General features: G+C 40.0%; 2 protein-coding genes across 3 annotated transcripts; both read left to right on the top strand.

Moving 5' to 3' along the window:
• Window positions 1-5,704: 5,704 nt before the first annotated feature.
• unc-4 lies at window positions 5,705-16,577 on the top strand. Of its 2 annotated transcripts, none has more exons than XR_011445637.1 (4): window positions 5,705-6,716; window positions 13,979-14,157; window positions 14,693-14,836; window positions 15,016-15,139. XR_011445637.1 is itself a non-coding variant. In XM_017179475.3 (4 exons), exons 1-4 carry the CDS (start codon window positions 5,975-5,977, stop codon window positions 15,749-15,751), a joined length of 1,797 nt encoding a protein of 598 aa, XP_017034964.1. In that variant the 5' UTR covers window positions 5,705-5,974; the 3' UTR covers window positions 15,752-16,577. The 2 variants fall into 2 exon arrangements, 1 of the variants encoding a protein (XP_017034964.1); XM_017179475.3 differs by having other exon boundaries at window positions 14,697-14,836; window positions 15,016-16,577.
• Window positions 7,148-7,788, top strand: Roc1b (Regulator of cullins 1b). The gene has a single exon (XM_017179477.3). It carries the CDS (start codon window positions 7,256-7,258, stop codon window positions 7,658-7,660), a length of 405 nt encoding a protein of 134 aa, XP_017034966.1. The 5' UTR covers window positions 7,148-7,255; the 3' UTR covers window positions 7,661-7,788.
• Window positions 16,578-17,416: the final 839 nt, after the last annotated feature.

The following is a 17,416-nucleotide window of genomic DNA, read 5'->3' as shown; positions in this document are numbered from 1 at the left end:
AATTAATCGAATTTAACTGGTGAAATATTTGCGATATTTATCGATAGTGAGCTATACTTGAAGTTTTTAATTTTATTTTTATATATTTTGCCTTTTTAATATATATAAATTATAAATTATAAATATATGTATATATTTTCTGTCTTTTGATATATTTTACAATTACTCAAAAAACTGTATTAATCGATTTTAAATCGTATTTTAATTTTTCAATATTTTCTTTCCGCCTCGATATTTTAGATAGTAATTTATATTAAGTAACCTTCATTTATTTCGATATATTTGTTCGATATATTTAACCCCTCTCGATACAATCCCCAAATTGACCTCCCCCGCTTAGTTTTTTGGGGATCTCTCACGTTTAGTTTGCGGCCGCTTTCAGTTGCAATTATTCATAATTCGTGGGCTCATAAAAATAAATGGCCTGCTTAGCGTAATTGCCATAATTTGGTGTGTGACTTGACTTTTGAGGGGAGGGTTTTCCCTTGGATTTTCCTCGAGGGTTGCCCTCGTCCCCTCGCCTCGCCTCGCCCCTCCTCGCTTTGTTTTGATTTTTGGCATTCAAAGAGCGTTTGTTGTTTTTTTTTTTGTGATAAACCGGAAAAAGTAGGCGTGTTTGGGCAACACATGTGCGCCGGAATCCTGATGAAACCACAATAAACCCTGTCTCGCTGCATCTGTTGATGTTGCCGATCGCCAGCCGGGAGAGTGGGCGTGGCTGCTCCGATTTCTGATGGCCACAATATGATGAGGATGTGCGGTTGCTATGCCCTATCTGTGCCAATGATAACCAATTAACACGCTCGTTAATTGTTTCGCCAGAAACCTAAATCGAACACGCAACTGTCACGATTCCAACTGGATATATGTATATCCTTGGTGGTGGAATCAGGGAAAACTAACATCTACTTGATAATAAAATGGGATTTTATGGCTGCAACTTGGAGATAAAAAGCTAATAAACTGTGATTTTAATGCAGGTCTTCGTCGATAAGGTTTAGTAAATGAGGATTTCATGTTGCCTACTTGGCACTCATTTGGAGACAACATCTTTAGAGAATTTATTAATATATAATATAATTTTGTTAAATTTTTGGTACTTTTAACGATGTTTCCATCTTGCCTGTTAATGCTGATCAAGAATATATATGAATCACAGGTTTAAAAATTGCTCCTTCGCAGCATTACCCCATTTTAAGGCACTTTCCAGACAAATTCTCTTTCCATTTTGTAGCACATTCCAGACACAATATCTTACTCTCCAGCTAAGAACATCTTTCGCACTTATCATTTTACTTATTTTCCAAATAGCACGGAACCAAGGAGAACAGCTCTTCAATTTCCGGCCTGTCATTCTCTACGTTTTCATATCCGCTGGCGCTCGTTTCCCCCTTGCCCCGCCCCCACACCAACACTAAAACCGTTTGACAGACAAATCAAAGAGACATTTTGAGCGGAAAATTTCCCACAAAGCATCCCACATTCCGTAAATCGAATAAATTTCCCTGCCTAGTGGTCGTCGATGTTAGGAATTTCCCCTTATTACGTTTGGTGCCCTTTCATACACATGGAAATCAATTTGTTTATAATTATTTTTTAATACGGAATGGAATTTTAAGTTGAAAATAATTTTCAAAAAAAAAAGAAAAAAAAAATATATATATATATATATATTAAAGTTGAGGAAATTAATAGGGTTTTTTTTAAACAAACTTGGGCAAAAGTTTTCGGTTTAACTTGCTAAAATTCGTTTAATCTTAAATTGTAATAATTAATGAACTTTTAACTTTTAGTTTTATTTTTTATTCCATAATTCACTTCTATTTATACTCCACCACAAACTTGTCTAACTTATTAAGAAACTATTTATTAATTTAGCTGGCTGATTGATTTCTAATTAAAAAAACTGTTTTCCAGAAACTTTTAATTGCAGATGAAGGCTGTATATATATACATATATACATATATATATATTTTAGATCTGAATCTTGGGGGTTGTGGTTCGACTTCGATTTCCATCATATTCACTCGAATAAATTCTGATTAGCTAAGCTATCCTTGGCCAGAGAGCATGGAAAATAAAATAAAACAAGAAAGGAAGCTAACTTCGGCACGCCGAAGTTTGTATACCCTTGCAGATTGGTTTCGATGTTTATATTATAGATTTAAATGCTGAAAACACTCACAAAACAGAGTTTCATTACATTTTACCTATACTTATTATGTTTACAGTTTGACAGTTACAGTTTTACATTCCCAGTTTTACATTTTCTCTACATCTACCGATCGGTTTATATGGCAGCTATATGATATAGTTGTCCGATTTTTATGAAATTTATACCATAATTCTAGAATAATAAAAAAAGCTTATACCTTAGAGTAGATAAACATACGTTGAAAAACAACGAAACTATAATTTTTTTTCCTATTTATTTCTCGATCGTTCCTATGGCAGCTATATCATATAGTCGTCCGATTTTGATAAAATTTATACCAAAATTCTAAAATAATATAGAATGGCCATATCTAAAAAATGGTGCAAAAATGTTGAAAAACATCAAAGTTCTAATTTTTTTTCTACAAATATATCGAACATTTGTATTGCAGCTATATGATATAGTCGTCCGATCCGGCCCTTTCCGACATATATAGCAGTGAGAGCATATAGAAGACTATATGCAAAGTTTCATTCAGATAGCTTTAAAACTGAGGGACTAGTTTGCGTAGAAACAGACAGACGGACAGACGGACAGACAGACAGACGGACAGACAGACAGACGGACAGACAGACAGACGGACAGACAGACAGACGGACAGACGGACATGGCTAGATCGACTCGGCTGTTTATGCTGATCAAGAATATATATACTTTATAGGGTCGGAAACGTCTCCTTCACTGCGTTGCAAACTTCTGACTGAAATTATAATACCCTGCAAGGGTATAAATATATATGTACATATATACCCCAATTCCCTTATGTTTTTCCCCTTCACCCCAAAAGTCCCATTTCCGTTTCCTGTTGGCTGGCAAGTAAAAAGTTTTCCCCTGAAGCCAACGAAAAATAAAACAGAGCTGAGAAAAAAAACATTTGATTTTCCTTTTTTTTTTTGCTGGCACAAAAAATAATTAAAATTCATTCGTTTGATTTGCAGGGAGGGTGGCGGCCTTCTCGGGCGGCCATTTTGTTCGCTGGCAGCAAACTTTTGCAACAAACTGTGGCAGAATTAATTAAGTTTCGGGTACGCATGGAAATTTTATTAACAAACTGATAGCACAAAGGGGAAGCCGAGGGGTTGGGTTTTTGAGTTGGGGGCTGCTCTTCCAAGGGCATAGGGATTTTTTTTTTTGGGTGATACATAGAGTGGGTGGCATAGGAGTGGAGGAGGGCTTTTCTGGGGTCCAACGGCGCTGTAAGTCATTAATAAAGCGAACACCAACCGACAGCGTCAGCGTTGCACATTTTGACAGGCGGAGTGGGGCAGCAGGTGGAAGCTAAAGGGCAGCACTAAGAGAAAATTTTGCGCTGTATATAATAAAAATAATATTTAAATTTTATCAATTTTTCTATTTATTTTAAAATGTAATCAATAGATCAATCTTTTATTTTAATATATTTATAGTTTTGAAGCATTTCTCGGCTACAAATACTACCAATACTATGTTATCCAATAAATACTCTATATGAAAAAGGTTCTTGATATTTTTCCTTAATTTTTTTTATTTTTTATTAATTTTGTAAAACTGTTCTAGTCCGCATTACACCCATAAAATTATTAAAAATAATTCTAAAATTCGGCTTCAAAAGCCTTTTGTTGTTTCTTTTTTTTTCAGTGCATATATAGGGACAAAGAGGGGCAAAGACAGAGACAGAGTGAGAGGGAAGAGAGAGAAAGAGGAGTATAAGAGCAGAGCGTGGAGGCGAGCAATTAAGTAACCTGCCAACAAAACATCTGACAGATAGGGCGCCGAAAAAGGGGGATGCTTCCTGAAGAAGAGGTGGGGCGGAATATCGAAGGATGATACCCTTTTCCAGGAGGTGCTAGAGAGAGGGCTGCATTGTCATTCGATTGCCAGGACACACACACACACACACACAGAGTTATTTCCCCTCAGAAAAACTCTGGACTCTGGAGTCGCCGTTGCTGTGGGTGGAGTTAAGGCGGCGTTTGGGGCAAATGGGTTAAGTGGCCCTGCTGCTGTCGACGTCGCAGCCGGAAAATGAATGAAAATGAATGATTCATGCGCAGCAGCCCCACAAAATTCGAACTGTTCTGGCAGTTGGGAAAATGGGAAAACTACTACCGTATGTGTATGTATATACAAATATATATATACAAACACTTGTTTATATATAGTCAGGCATTCGGAAAGAGGCGTTTATGTCAACAAATTAAGGGAAAATTGCCAACAATGTGTGTGTCTCTTTCGCACAAGGAATTTTTCAATTGCAAAAGTCCACAAAATAAGAGAAAAGGAAAACTACCAAGGAAATTGCCACAAAATAAAAGCCAACAAAGAGTACACAAAACCAAGCAAGGAAAGCGCAAAGAAAAACCGCAAAGAAAACTTAGTAATTAGCAGTAATTGTACTAAATACATAGTTAAAAAGTTAATATTGAAAAAAATAGCTGGTAATATTTGTGAAATAAGTTTTAAAAAATTTGCAATGTTTTATAAAATATTCAGTAAAAATTTATATATGTATGAATATTTAACATTAAATTAATATTTACATTTTTAATTTTAAAGAAATGATTTGCTTTATTAATAAATTATATTATTTATGTACAATAATATATATAAAGCATTCAAAATCAATAAATTTTCTTAATTTTCCAAATAAATATTTATTAAAGTTTATTAAAAAAAAAAATAGTAGAAATTCCCCAAGGTAGAGAGGCCTTCGAAGGCCCTCGCCCGACCGAATTGGCTAATTAATTGTTAACGAATTTTCATTTTCTATTTGTCGCAGAAAATTGCCATTTATGGTTAGGCGCAGCAGCGACGCCGACAGCGGGTAGCATAATAATTTGATGTGCGACAAATTGAAAAAAAACGCCGCATAACTCCGCCCTGGAAAAGTTCCGTTCGTTGCTGGCTCGTTCAAAGAAAATTGAAAACTCTTCTCAAGTCGTTCACGTTTTTTGGCCGCAATGGCGGCGGCAGAGGCAACGGCAACGGCAGCAGTGAAAATTCCCAGTATTTTCAGCCGGCCAATAGAAGCGGCCACCAGGCATACGGTTGTCTCCCTCTAGCGAGCCATATTGAAAATGGCACACGCACACACACACACACACACACCGAAGCGGAGGCAGACAGGTTTTCCTCATAATGAATTACGCAGACAGCAGCTTCGGCAGCGGCAGCAGCAGCCGCCGCAGCGCAGCAGTTGATCAAAATTGAAAGAGCGCATATAAAAATTAAGTGGTGGACTTGATGAATTTCCCACTCGCTCGCACGCACAGGCTGCGTCGAAAACATGGCAACAATCTCCGGGCCCAAGAGGGAGAGAGCGAGAGAGAGAGAGAGAGCGGCCCGACACCGTTGGTTCCCGGCTTCAGTGGTGGTAGTGATGGTGGTGGCCGGGCCTCTCTCTCGTGCCTAGTGCTGTCTCTGTCCCGCCGCGCGTCTGGGCTTCCAGGGTTTCCTCGCTGGCCGCGTCGATTTCGCTGCTCAGTTCAAAATTTTCACTGCGAGCGGTCTGGTCGCTTCCGCGCGCTCTCGCTCTCGCTCTCTCGCGGCAAGCTGAAAGGCAGAAAAACAACAGAAACTGAGAAACCAAGAAACTGGGCAACAGTAAAAAGCTGAAAGGCGAGGAAAGACTGAAAGTGTGCTGTAGTTTTATTTAATCAGTTGCAACGGCGAGTTAAACACGCACACACACGCACACACCTGCGTATATTTTTTTAAGCGAAAAACCCGAAAACGAAACCGCCTCGAAACCTGTGCATTTTTGTATGTGATGGCCAAAAATGGTTTTGGAGACCGAAAGCAAAAAGTTCTTGATCTCGAATAACAATAATAGTTGTAGTAACAACAATAATAACAACAACAACAACAGCAACGACAGCCTGGGTGCCGCCGCAAAAACCCAACACAATAACAACAATAATAACAGTAACAACAATAGCATTAAGCAGGAGGTGCAGGAGGACGCGGCGGTGAGGAGTTCCCATCATTCCAGCCACTTGGCACTTCCAGTGCAGCAACAACAGCAGCAGCAGGAATCCATTGCCGCTTCCAGTGCAGCCGTCGTCGGACCCGCTATGCCCTCCGAGGGCCTGCACCCGACGGCCGCCCTGCAGCTATACGCCGCCGCCGCCCAACTGGCCCCCGGCGGTGTCCGCGTCCCGCCCTGGGGTCCCTTCCTTCAGTTCGGCGTTCCCGGCGTCTTTGGCCCCAACGGTCCGTTCTTGGGCCGCCCGCGTTTCGATGCAGCCGCCGCAGCGGCCGCTGCCGCCGGCGCTGGTCATCCCAATTCCGCGGCAGCCGCGGCGGCGGCCACGCAAATGGCGGCGGTTAATGCCAGCAACGCCTTTGCCAATCTAACGGGACTGAGCGCCGCCGCCCTGAGGAATGTGAGTGCCGCCCAAACAACGGCCGTGGCGGCGGTGGCCAGCACCGTGGCCACCATCCAGCACCGGCTGATGATCGGCAACCGGCAGAGCCTGCCGCCGGCGGGGCCGCCTAGCGAGGGATCCAACGAGGATGGCGGTGAGTGTCTAAGATATAAGATTGGGGAATCCCTTGAGGAGAGCGCGGGGGAATTTTGAAGGGAATTTTTGAAAGGAATATTTGAAATATTAAGGGTATTTATTCTCTCTTAAAAATCTTATCTTGTTTTATTTATACTAAAATACTTTGGGTATCAGGATGAATTCAGATTAATTTCCAATTGGAAAACATTTTGTGCAACTTAAAAGGGTTAAGGTCATTATTCGAATTTAAAATCACTCTTGTAATAAGTTAATTAATCTTGTAACTAGCTAGTTGATAGTTAATATATAGGTGTTACCATTACCATCATTATAATTAATTTCCAATAAGAATTGTAATGGTTATAAATTAAAAACACACTACACTATATTTATTTGAAAGCTGCCGACATCGGTTGCCCCGTCGGAGAACTGTCACCTCCATTCGTATACAGAAAATAGTTTCCATTTCAAATTCCTTGTTAAATTGACAACATATTTTGAGACAACAAAAAAATATTTAAAAATATATATATAAATTACAAAAAAAAATCGAAAATGGGTGAGGAGATAGAGATTGAGGAGGCCGAGGACTTTCACAGCTTGGGCTCCAATGAGGACGAGGCTGCCTCTGGCAGTGGCGGTGCCACCGGCGGCGGTGGCAGCACCGTTGGCGGCAGTGTTCAGGCTCGGGACGATCGCTTCGCAGTGAAGAAGTGGGTGGCTCACGCCCTGTGGTCATGGGACGTGGCCGTGGACAATTGTGCCATCTGTAGGAACCACATCATGACCTTGTGCATTGAGTGCCAGGCCGATCCGAATGCCCACAAGGACGAATGTACGGTGGCCTGGGGCGAATGTAATCACGCCTTCCACTACCACTGTATCTCGCGTTGGCTGAAGACGCGCCAGGTGTGTCCGCTGGACAACAAGGAGTGGGTCTACCAAAAGTATGGACACTAAAGAAGGTACCTGTATTGGAGCCGACTTGTGCTCCCACTCAACACTGGTGTTTCGTGATTAGCATATTGCAAAGACAATAAAATTAACATATAAAGTAGCCACCGTAATCCTATTGGCATACCATTATTCAAAGAATAATCAGCTTGATGTGACTTAATCAGTCGATAATAGAATTAGTTACTAGTTACTTTCTTGAGCTGTGCTTGCTGAGCTTAATTCACAACTAAATAAGCCTTTTGCATAAAGCCTTAAAGCCTGGTAAATGGAGGTTATTCAAATTCAATGATCGAATCAAAAGGCTACGTTTATGGGATGCTCAATGGCACCAACCACTCGTTAAGCTCTATGAATGAAAGAAACCGAACTCGTTGCAAAATACCCTGACGAAAGATCACTCGTTACTAGTTATTTACAGAGAGATAGAGATAGAGAGAGAGAAATGGCCTTAAATGCTAATGAAAGACACGCGTAAGACATCACAAGAAACAAAATATTTTTAATAATAAATTGTTGCAAAAATGTGTTAAGAAAACAATTCGCATTCCTCAACTCTTTCCCATGAAATCAATTTCCAACGCTGACTTTCGCCAGATCGACGGTTCGGGCTAATGAATTATCAGGTCTCTGGGTACACGCGCCTCCCCAGTGGAGGTCAGCGCCGCCTGATCGATCCATTTCGGATCGAATTTCCATTACGATTTCCATTTGAATACGTGCCATCTGTCTATAGTAGCTATAGAACTCATCCTGCTCGTTATCGGGGCCCCGACAATATGCTAATTCATTCAATTAGCCCTGCTAAATGCTTTCGTTCTCGCTGTTTTTTGCTCGAACCGCTGCTGCTCGGCCTGACTTTTGCTACCTGCAAAGCACATTTATTGATTTAGCTAATCAGCGATCGATTATTATGTAAAGTCCGATTGATTTTCGTTGATTTGTATTTAGCATACAAAGTAGTGTATGTGGAGCGAACGGAATGCCTGCTGTGCGCCCACGGAAAAGGTCGCGTCGAGTCCGAAATTGGGTCCCCCCCCCCACATCATAGTCGATAAACCATAAATAAGCTACCCAAAGATATAGACAGAGACCTAACCGTGTTAAAAATGAACAACAAAGCCAAACATTGAATTTACCAAGTGTGAATATGTTTGTTTTCGGGCAGATATTTCTTTAGATTTATTTCTAATTGGACTTGATCCCTATAATTATGAAATACTTGACCCTAAATGGGGTTTCCAGGTAGTGATTTGATTTTTTTGTGCAACGTTTACTTTTATAGATTGAATAAGCAGTTGAAAAGATTTGATTCAAGGGATCATAAATGAATAATATAAATATGAATATAATATATACACAATATAAATAATATTCTTATATTCTGTGATGCTTTGGGTTCTTCCTTAAGTAGGATTTAATATGAATGATATAAATATGTCTGGCTTTTTCAGTTAAGGTCTAATTTTGATAGGTTCTTCTTTAAGCCTGATTTTATTTGAATATTCATAGTATCTTCTTAACTACTTTTAATCTAAGTAGTTGTATTCAAGTTTCTTATTCTTTAATTGCAGATCTTCATTCACTTAATCAGTCTTACATTTTTGTATATTTTGTAATCAAACAATTGTCTTTAAACCCATTCCGTAATCGTTATAATTCCGGGAAATACTCTTTGATGTATTAACTTTGGCTTGTTTTGCGGTAACCGCCGTGACTTTCTTTCTTTCTTTCTTAAGAGAGCAATCACTAGACCCCAAATTGATGGGACGCCATTTGCCTTGATCGCGCTCCGACTCTGACTCTGTCCATTAAGCTGGAGTCTCCGTCTCCTCCAAAGCGGCAGACAGCGGAGTAGACTCCGGGTCTAAACCGGAATAAAGATCAAGTGCGAGAGAGAGAGAGAGAGGGACCAGTCCAGCCCGGCTGTGGCTCATTGACCAATTAGCATTAACAAATGATGGCTAGTTGGTGTAATTATGGCCATAATGCATATATACACCGGGTCGGGGCGTTAGCAAGGGGCGTGGTGTGTGCGCCGCTTGTAATTAACTGCACTTGGCATTGGGTAGTGGGTACTGGATACTGGGTAGAGGAGTGAGTGTTCTGGGAGCCAAATTAATTGCAGCCAACGCAAGGCCCATCGTTGTTTTTAGGGGCACTTCCTCCTTAAAAAGTAATTATTAATTTGATTTGATTCAATTTGATTGGGGCAGCGATTGTGCGAGAGAGCTGCTTGCTCGAGTGGGTGGAATCATCCGGGGGAGGCAGTCGTTCAGGCAGTGAGGCAGGGTTACCATATGCTCATTAATCATTTTGCGGCGCTCAGAGTTGACATGCAACTGAGCTGAAAAATGGGATATGCTGGGTGAGAGGGAGAAGAGGGCGGGGGGTGGGTGGTGCCACATTCGTGGGCGTGGGCGTTGGAATTGCGACGGGATTGAGACGAGAACGTAAACGGGGACATCATTATCATCATCATAGTTTGCCGTCATCATCATCAGCACATGACGTTCCTCATGCCGTCGTTGCTCATTTCACGCCGGAAATGAAGAAACTGTCATAAGGCGATCGGAATCATTTATCATGCGATTTTTACTTCACCATTTTGTTTTGTTTCTGTCTTGTTTTCTGGTCCTAATGAATTCCGCATATAACCCAAAAAGTTTGCCCTGTTCGAGCACTTCCGTTCCGCCCCAAAAAAAAACAAAAACGGAAGTTGGCTCATTGATGGAACGGCGGAATGATGGAATGATGGAACCCTGACTGACTTGACTGGAATGATAAATCGTTTCACAAAAGAAATTCTACCGTTAGTTATAATAAAAATAACAATAAACAAATGCTTTACTCTTTACTTTTTAAGTATTTCCGTTTTTTTAATGGATTTTCTTCTCGTTCTTTAGACATGGGAAATATAATTTTGAGATTTCGTTTCATTTCAAATGGTTCTACTTAATTGAGAATCACAAGAACTGTTGGAATTTTATCTCTTGGTAAACAAAAAAAAAAGAGATTACTTAGTTATGTGAACTACAAGTGGAACTTTATAAGTGATTTGGCGAATTTCAATTGACCTAATGTCCTGGGACCGCCGTTAACCATTCCAAAAGGACCTCTTAGTCAGCTTTTGGAAAAGTGCAATTAGTCCAGGGAAGGGTTCCCCCCCTTACCCTTTCTTAGCCTTTTGTCCTCCATAAACTTTTTAGTAGTTCTCTCTCCTTCCTTGTTTTTACCTTGCCTTTCCTTGTCCTTCCTTTCTTTTCTTTTTTTTCCTTTTTATATATATATTTTCGCTTTAATTTTTATGACTTAAGTGGCTCACCCGCCGCCAGGATCGAGGATGGGGTCTTAGGTGGTGTGTGTGTGTGTGTGCGAGTGTGAATGTGAATGTGACTGTGTGTGGGTAACTGTTATATTGCCTGGCTGACGCGCGCTGTAAACGAAAATAACATGCCACGGAATGTGACTGAGGCATGCAACAACACACTCGTTTCTTCTGATTTAGCCGCCTTCTCTTTTCCCATACCCTTTTGGAGTAGGGGTATTGAAGTCTTTAGGTTTTTTGTGTGTAATTTTTAAGTTAGTAAAAATATCATTTAGAACTACTAAGAATTTTACTCTTAGTTCTTCAGTTTTAAAGTAAACATTTTTTTAATATATACTTTTGGGATTTGTAGACAGATTTTAAAAGGCCTTTATTATTTATTTAAGTAAAGTATTTAAAGTCGAAAATGTTAATAATATGCAAAAAGGGCAATGACCAAATAATTAAAATATATTTCAATATTTTATTTATAGTTAAAAAAGCGTATAATACATTTTAAACCGATCATGCAGAGTATAAAGCATCTTCTTTTTATTATTTTTATTTTATTTTTTATTTTTATTTAATTTTATAGAAATAACTAGTTTATGGCTTGATGAAAACTCGCTGAAACCTGAAAGACAACGAGTTTAAAATACATTTTTTGGATATGAACTGAAGTACAGGGTGTTCTAAGCTTCGGATTTTGGAAATTCCCTTGCCTTTAATGCCTCCACTTTGTTTCTGTTTCATTTTAATTTTCGGTCTTTGGCTCGTTTCGTTTTGTTTTTCGCCGCTTTTGAGGTTAGGGCGAGTGAGGGCGTGTGTGTATGTGTGACTATACAACGTTGCCAAATTGCAGTCTGGCTGACGTCGAATTTTGGGGAGTTGAACGGTGCACAATGCTGCACATTGCTGGGCGTGCAATAATCATAATAAATTTCAATTACCGTTTGCATTGGCTCCCACACACACAAACATCCGCCGAAAAAGAGAAAAGAAAAACATGAATTATGTTTGGGCACTCGGAACACCGCCTCCTGCCCGCCACCCCCATCACACGTTAAGGTGGGCTCTGTTATTATTAAGTCATTTGAATGCACTTTGTGGGCTGGCTATCTCGCTCGCACTTGCCTTGTCGCTTTCCATTTAATGTCTCTATTATTGTTGTGTATTTGGTGTTGTTATTGAGTTATTAACACACACACAGACACACTCTACACTTGCACTCGCTCTCGTTCCTGCTCCTGCTCCTGCTCTCGCCATCTCGTTCGCTCACTCAAACGTTTAAAACAAACGAGTTTGCCACAGAGCGAGATAGAGATAGTGACGTCGTGAAGCGTTACAGTGCGGCACGCATAATTAGGTACACTTAACAGCAGAATGCAAGCCATTCATTAGGGGCGTCCTCTTGTTATTGCGCTTTAATGCAGGTTGTGCGTATGTAGGTAGTCCCCCCCGTTTGCAATTGTGGCAAGGCCGCCAAAGGGCGTCGGCAGGGGGGTGTGGGGTGGCCATCTAAATACCGAAATTAATGTGATTACAAAGTCAGCTGTGGCGGAGAGTTGAGTGGCGGCGCTTTGGATGCGTTTTTATTCGTCACTCTGCGCCGGATACAATGTAGCGAGCCACTAAATGAGTGATTGCATGGTTGCGTTTCCACAGAAAAAAAAGTGATCGTAAAAGGTATCGATTAACTCGATAGGCAGTCGTTATTATATGTGATGCAACACAAAATCGAATGGGTTTTTATTCTGAATTAATTTCTGAGATGCTTTATTCGTCCCTCCAGTGTTATAATGTAGTGAGTGTTTTTATGTCCTCGTTATGCGTATCGATTAAATCGATATATGTACATTTGTGATGCAACTTTAACTAGCTGAGTTTATTCTTAAGTCTTAAATAATGAATTTGTTGTGTAACATTGGATTTTTTTTAAACATTGCTTGAGCTGAAACCACTAAAAACTTTGATAAATATCTTAATTACTTTGAACTTAAACTATAAGCTTAAGGTTTATTGTGCCAAAAGTACATGTTAAGTGTAGAGTTTTGATTTTATTATAGCCTTTGCAGGGTATTATATTAGATTATAGATTATAAATCCTAGATATATTTTAAATTCATTATACAGATATATAAGTCCAATTAGAACTAACTTGGAAAAGCTTTCCAAGTTGAAATGAAAATTGTTTTAAATTTCAAATTGAATATTATGATTCCAAAACATAGGTTCTCTTTCACTGACCTGCGCTGTGCTTCCGTCCTGGGTTCCTGGCCATCATCTAATACCCCAAAAACACCTTGGGATTGGGACTCTGACTGGGACTGGTGCCAGGGACCCCTCTCCTTTCCTCTCCTCTCCAGCTCCCTTTTGGGTCTGGAGAAGATCGGAGTTAATTTGATAAATTGCGGGGCCTTTTGCATGCATTCCGCGTCACGCCCCCTTTCGGGGGTATAATCTAAATATAGAAAACTATGCATGCATCCTGGGGATCGGGATTGGGATCAGAGGCGGGGAAGGAGCAGGGAACAGGGAGCGGAATAGAAACGTAATTAAATTGTTTCGTTTTTATTGTGAGCCGCCGGCGGTGGCGGTGGCTGGGAATTGAGAGAGTGGAGGAAGGGGGCTCTTGGGCTCTGGTCCGGTCTGGCCCCTTTGGCGGTGTAATTGAAATATATGATTATGAATATTTATGTGTGTATGTTTGTATGTGTCTCGGCTAATTTAAATAATAATTTTCCAACACTTAATTATAGGGTTTTTAGTGTCGAAGAACAAAGTGTTTTGCGCCCATGTTTTTCTATTCTGCATTTCCTGCTTTGTTTTTTGGGTTTTTCCGGGCTTCCCCAGAGTGTGTGTGCGTGGGGTTAGTTTTTGGCAACACCCTAATTAGTTTTAATAAGCCAAAACAAACCCCCTCATGCTAATGACTTGATTCTGTGTGTGTGTTTGGAATTTCATTTACACATTTCTAATTTTTCCCTTTCATTCCCATTTTCTCTTTCTGGGCGCAGGCTTTCCCGGCGACGGCGATGACGATAGCAGCGCGGCCAAGCGCCGCAGGTCCCGCACCAACTTCAACTCCTGGCAACTGGAGGAACTGGAGCGAGCCTTCTCCGCCAGCCACTATCCGGACATCTTTATGCGAGAGGCCCTGGCCATGCGGCTGGATCTCAAGGAGTCGCGAGTTGCGGTGAGTTTAGTTTTAGTTGGTTTTTTATATCTATGGATTTTTATTTATAGAGTTTTTTTGTTTAAGGTTTTAAATTAGATTCTAAAATCTGTACTTTAGTTTTTTTCAATAAGGAAAATATGTATAATAAATATTATGAATGAATTTAGTTATTAAATGAATTATAATTTATTATTCTCACTAGATTTTATGACTGATTTTCAATTAAAAGAAGTAAAATATAAAATAGAAGCTATATATTTCTCTCAAATTATATTTTAAAATCTGTATTTAAGTTTTTGAATTAAGCAAATGTCTATAAGAATTCATTATTCATTCATTTATTTATTCATTTATTCATTATGATACTTTTCTTTTACTTTATAGGATAGGAGCTATATTATATTATTGTGAATACTATTTTATATATAGTATTAATATATTATTTTGTACATATTTTAAATATTATATTGTATTTTTTTATACATTATTTTATACATATATTTAAATTACCCATTTGCGATCACCTTTGCTGAGATTATACGCTTTGTTCCAGATAGGTATGGTTCCAGAATCGACGTGCCAAGGTGCGGAAGCGTGAGCACACCAAGAAGGGACCCGGCCGCCCCGCCCACAATGCCCAGCCCCAAACCTGCAGCGGTGAGCCCATTCCGCCCAACGAGCTCAAGGCCAAGGAGAGGTAAGTTGGCAAAGTAAAACAAAAATAATATACATATATTTAGAAATTACGAACATAAAAACTGAACTTTACATGAAAATTCGAGGCTCTGTTTAAAATTTTTAATATTTTTCCCATTTAAATCCCTAAAGTAACCCCCTATTTTCCACTTCTATCTCTCTTTTCGCCCCTCTAAATAGAGCCCGTCGCCGAAAGAAGCTGGCCAAGGCGATCGACCGGCAGGCGCGCAAGCTTCAGGCCAAGGGCATCACCGTGGACCTGGAGGCCCTCAAGGCCGAGTACATATCACAGCACAAGGCGAATGGAACCTTCTCGGACTCGGATCTCGAGGACGATGGCATCCAGATCGATGTGGTTGGCGGCACCGATAGCGACGATGAGCTGGATAGCGATGCCGTTAGTCCCGCCCGCATGGGTGCCGCTTCCTCCTCGCAGCAGAACTCCTCGATCCACTGTGGATTGGACGGTGATGGGGATAGTTCGCGGGCTGGTAGCTTCATTGGCGGCGGCGGCAGCCTGGGCAGTCCCAGCTCGGTGGCGCCCAACTCGATGCTCTCGAATGGTGGCATAAATAGCGGTGGCTTTGGCAAGCTGGAGCCCATGGATGGTAATGAGTCGGAGGAGCGGGATAGAGACCGGGACTCACCGAAGCCGCTGCTCTTTCCCGCCAAGGCATTCCATCAACTGAACCTGCAAAGCCAAAGCCAGCAGCAGCAGCAGCATGGACAGCATGGCCAGGGCCAGATGCACCATCACCATCACTCGCACTCGCATCATGGCAGCAATAGCACTGCCTCCTCGGCAGCGGCGACGGCGGCGGCGGCGGTGGCCAATCTGGTGCACCAGACCACGCCGATCAGCATGCGTCGCAGCAATCCCTTCAGCATCGAGTCCCTGCTGTTCAACAACACGTGAGGCAACCACGGAAGGATCTGCCTACGCCTACGTATCCCTATTGTTCCCTTGTTTCTGGCGTTCCTAGAATATTTTGCTCACCTTGTTCGAACGAACCACTTTTCCAACTCAGTTTTTCCCAAGGCTTCGTTTTGGAGTCCCCAAACGTCCTTGATCTATGTATCCTTCGGTTGAGAGCTTGAATATTCCCTAAGTGATTTATTTATTCAAATATTGTGTAATGCATTTTTTTTTATTAAGTGTAGCTCCTTTTTTTTTTTGTGTGTAATCTTAGACCTTGTTCCCAGAGAGAGACTAAATTAGCGTTGTAAATGAATTTATTATTTGTACTTCGTATATATATATATATATAAATATCCCTTTTTTTTTAGAGTGGCTGATGCCCAAAGCAATGCTTGAAACATGAATAATATAAATAATATAATTATGTAATAAAAATGTATCGACTAAGGACATTTTTTTTTCTCAAAAGTGTGAGTGTGCATGAGAGTTGTGTGCGTGAAACAAGCCTGTGTAAAAATGTAATTTAATTTAGCAAAAAACAAAAACAAACCGAAGTAAAAAAAAGAAAATCCCTATAAAAGAAAACCCAAGAGTTAAGTAAGTGGAATTTTTTTTTGTGTAAGAGAAGAGAAAGTATATATTACAAATATGATGAAAAACACACAACCTACCCCTCCCCCCACAATATTACATATAGAAATGCAAAGAAAAAGGCAAAAGTGGCTGCTACAAAAAATTATATTGTATCTAAACATAAAAAAAACACACAAACTGATTGTCAAACAAGAATAAAATGCGAATCTGTAAAGAGAGAAAACCAACATAAAAAACATACGATTATCATTTCATTTCCCTTTGATTTCCACTCGAGCTTAGGTCCTTGTCCTGGTCCCGAATCGCGGTTCAAATTCAATAAACGGCAATTTAAATGGCATCAAAAAAAAAAAATACACTTAAATCGAAGAAATCCGAAAGTGTTTTCCTTGGAATGGCCTGCAAATGCCTTTGCAAACTGTTTGCAATCTCCTTGAGAATATGGCTATTATGGGCTCATCATCTTTATATGGCCAGCATTAAAATTAAGAGCTGGACATATCCAGGACCTCGAATAAATCGGCTAAGGAAGGGATCCTATCCTTTAATCGAAGAATTTTGTGTACATTTTCCGACGGCTTTTTGCAACTGAAAAGTTGGATTCGGTTTCTATATAAATTTGGTAAGTATTGTGATGTTGGAAAATTAATGCATAAATTTTCTACTTAAAAAAAAAAAACTATAATTGGTTGAAAATGATTTTTTAGAATTTTTGTTCCTTTTTTTTATGGCTTATAATCTATTAAATAAATATTAAAAATATTATTAAATAATTATTTGATATTTTAGGTAGGTAAAGAAATATAAAAACTAAACACAGAGTAAAAAACGCCTAATTTCCTTATAATTCTCAATTACAAATTCATAAAAAATCTAGAACGAAAATGGGAATATATTATATATAATTCCAAGCAGAAATGCAATTAAAAATAATGAAAAGAAACGGCCGATTCTCGGCCATTACCAAAATTGGTAGCAGAGGCATTCAGTGTCGGGGCCCATTAATCAGGTTGCAACTGAGACCTCAACATACGATAACCGATTTGCGGTTGAGCAGGGGCGTCGCTG

This window comes from Drosophila kikkawai, chromosome X (assembly GCF_030179895.1).
Source record: "Drosophila kikkawai strain 14028-0561.14 chromosome X, DkikHiC1v2, whole genome shotgun sequence".
Classification (NCBI taxonomy): Eukaryota; Metazoa; Arthropoda; class Insecta; order Diptera; family Drosophilidae; genus Drosophila; species Drosophila kikkawai.
The sequence above is the reverse complement of the archived record's forward strand: the minus strand, read 5'-3'. Positions and strand labels throughout refer to the sequence as shown.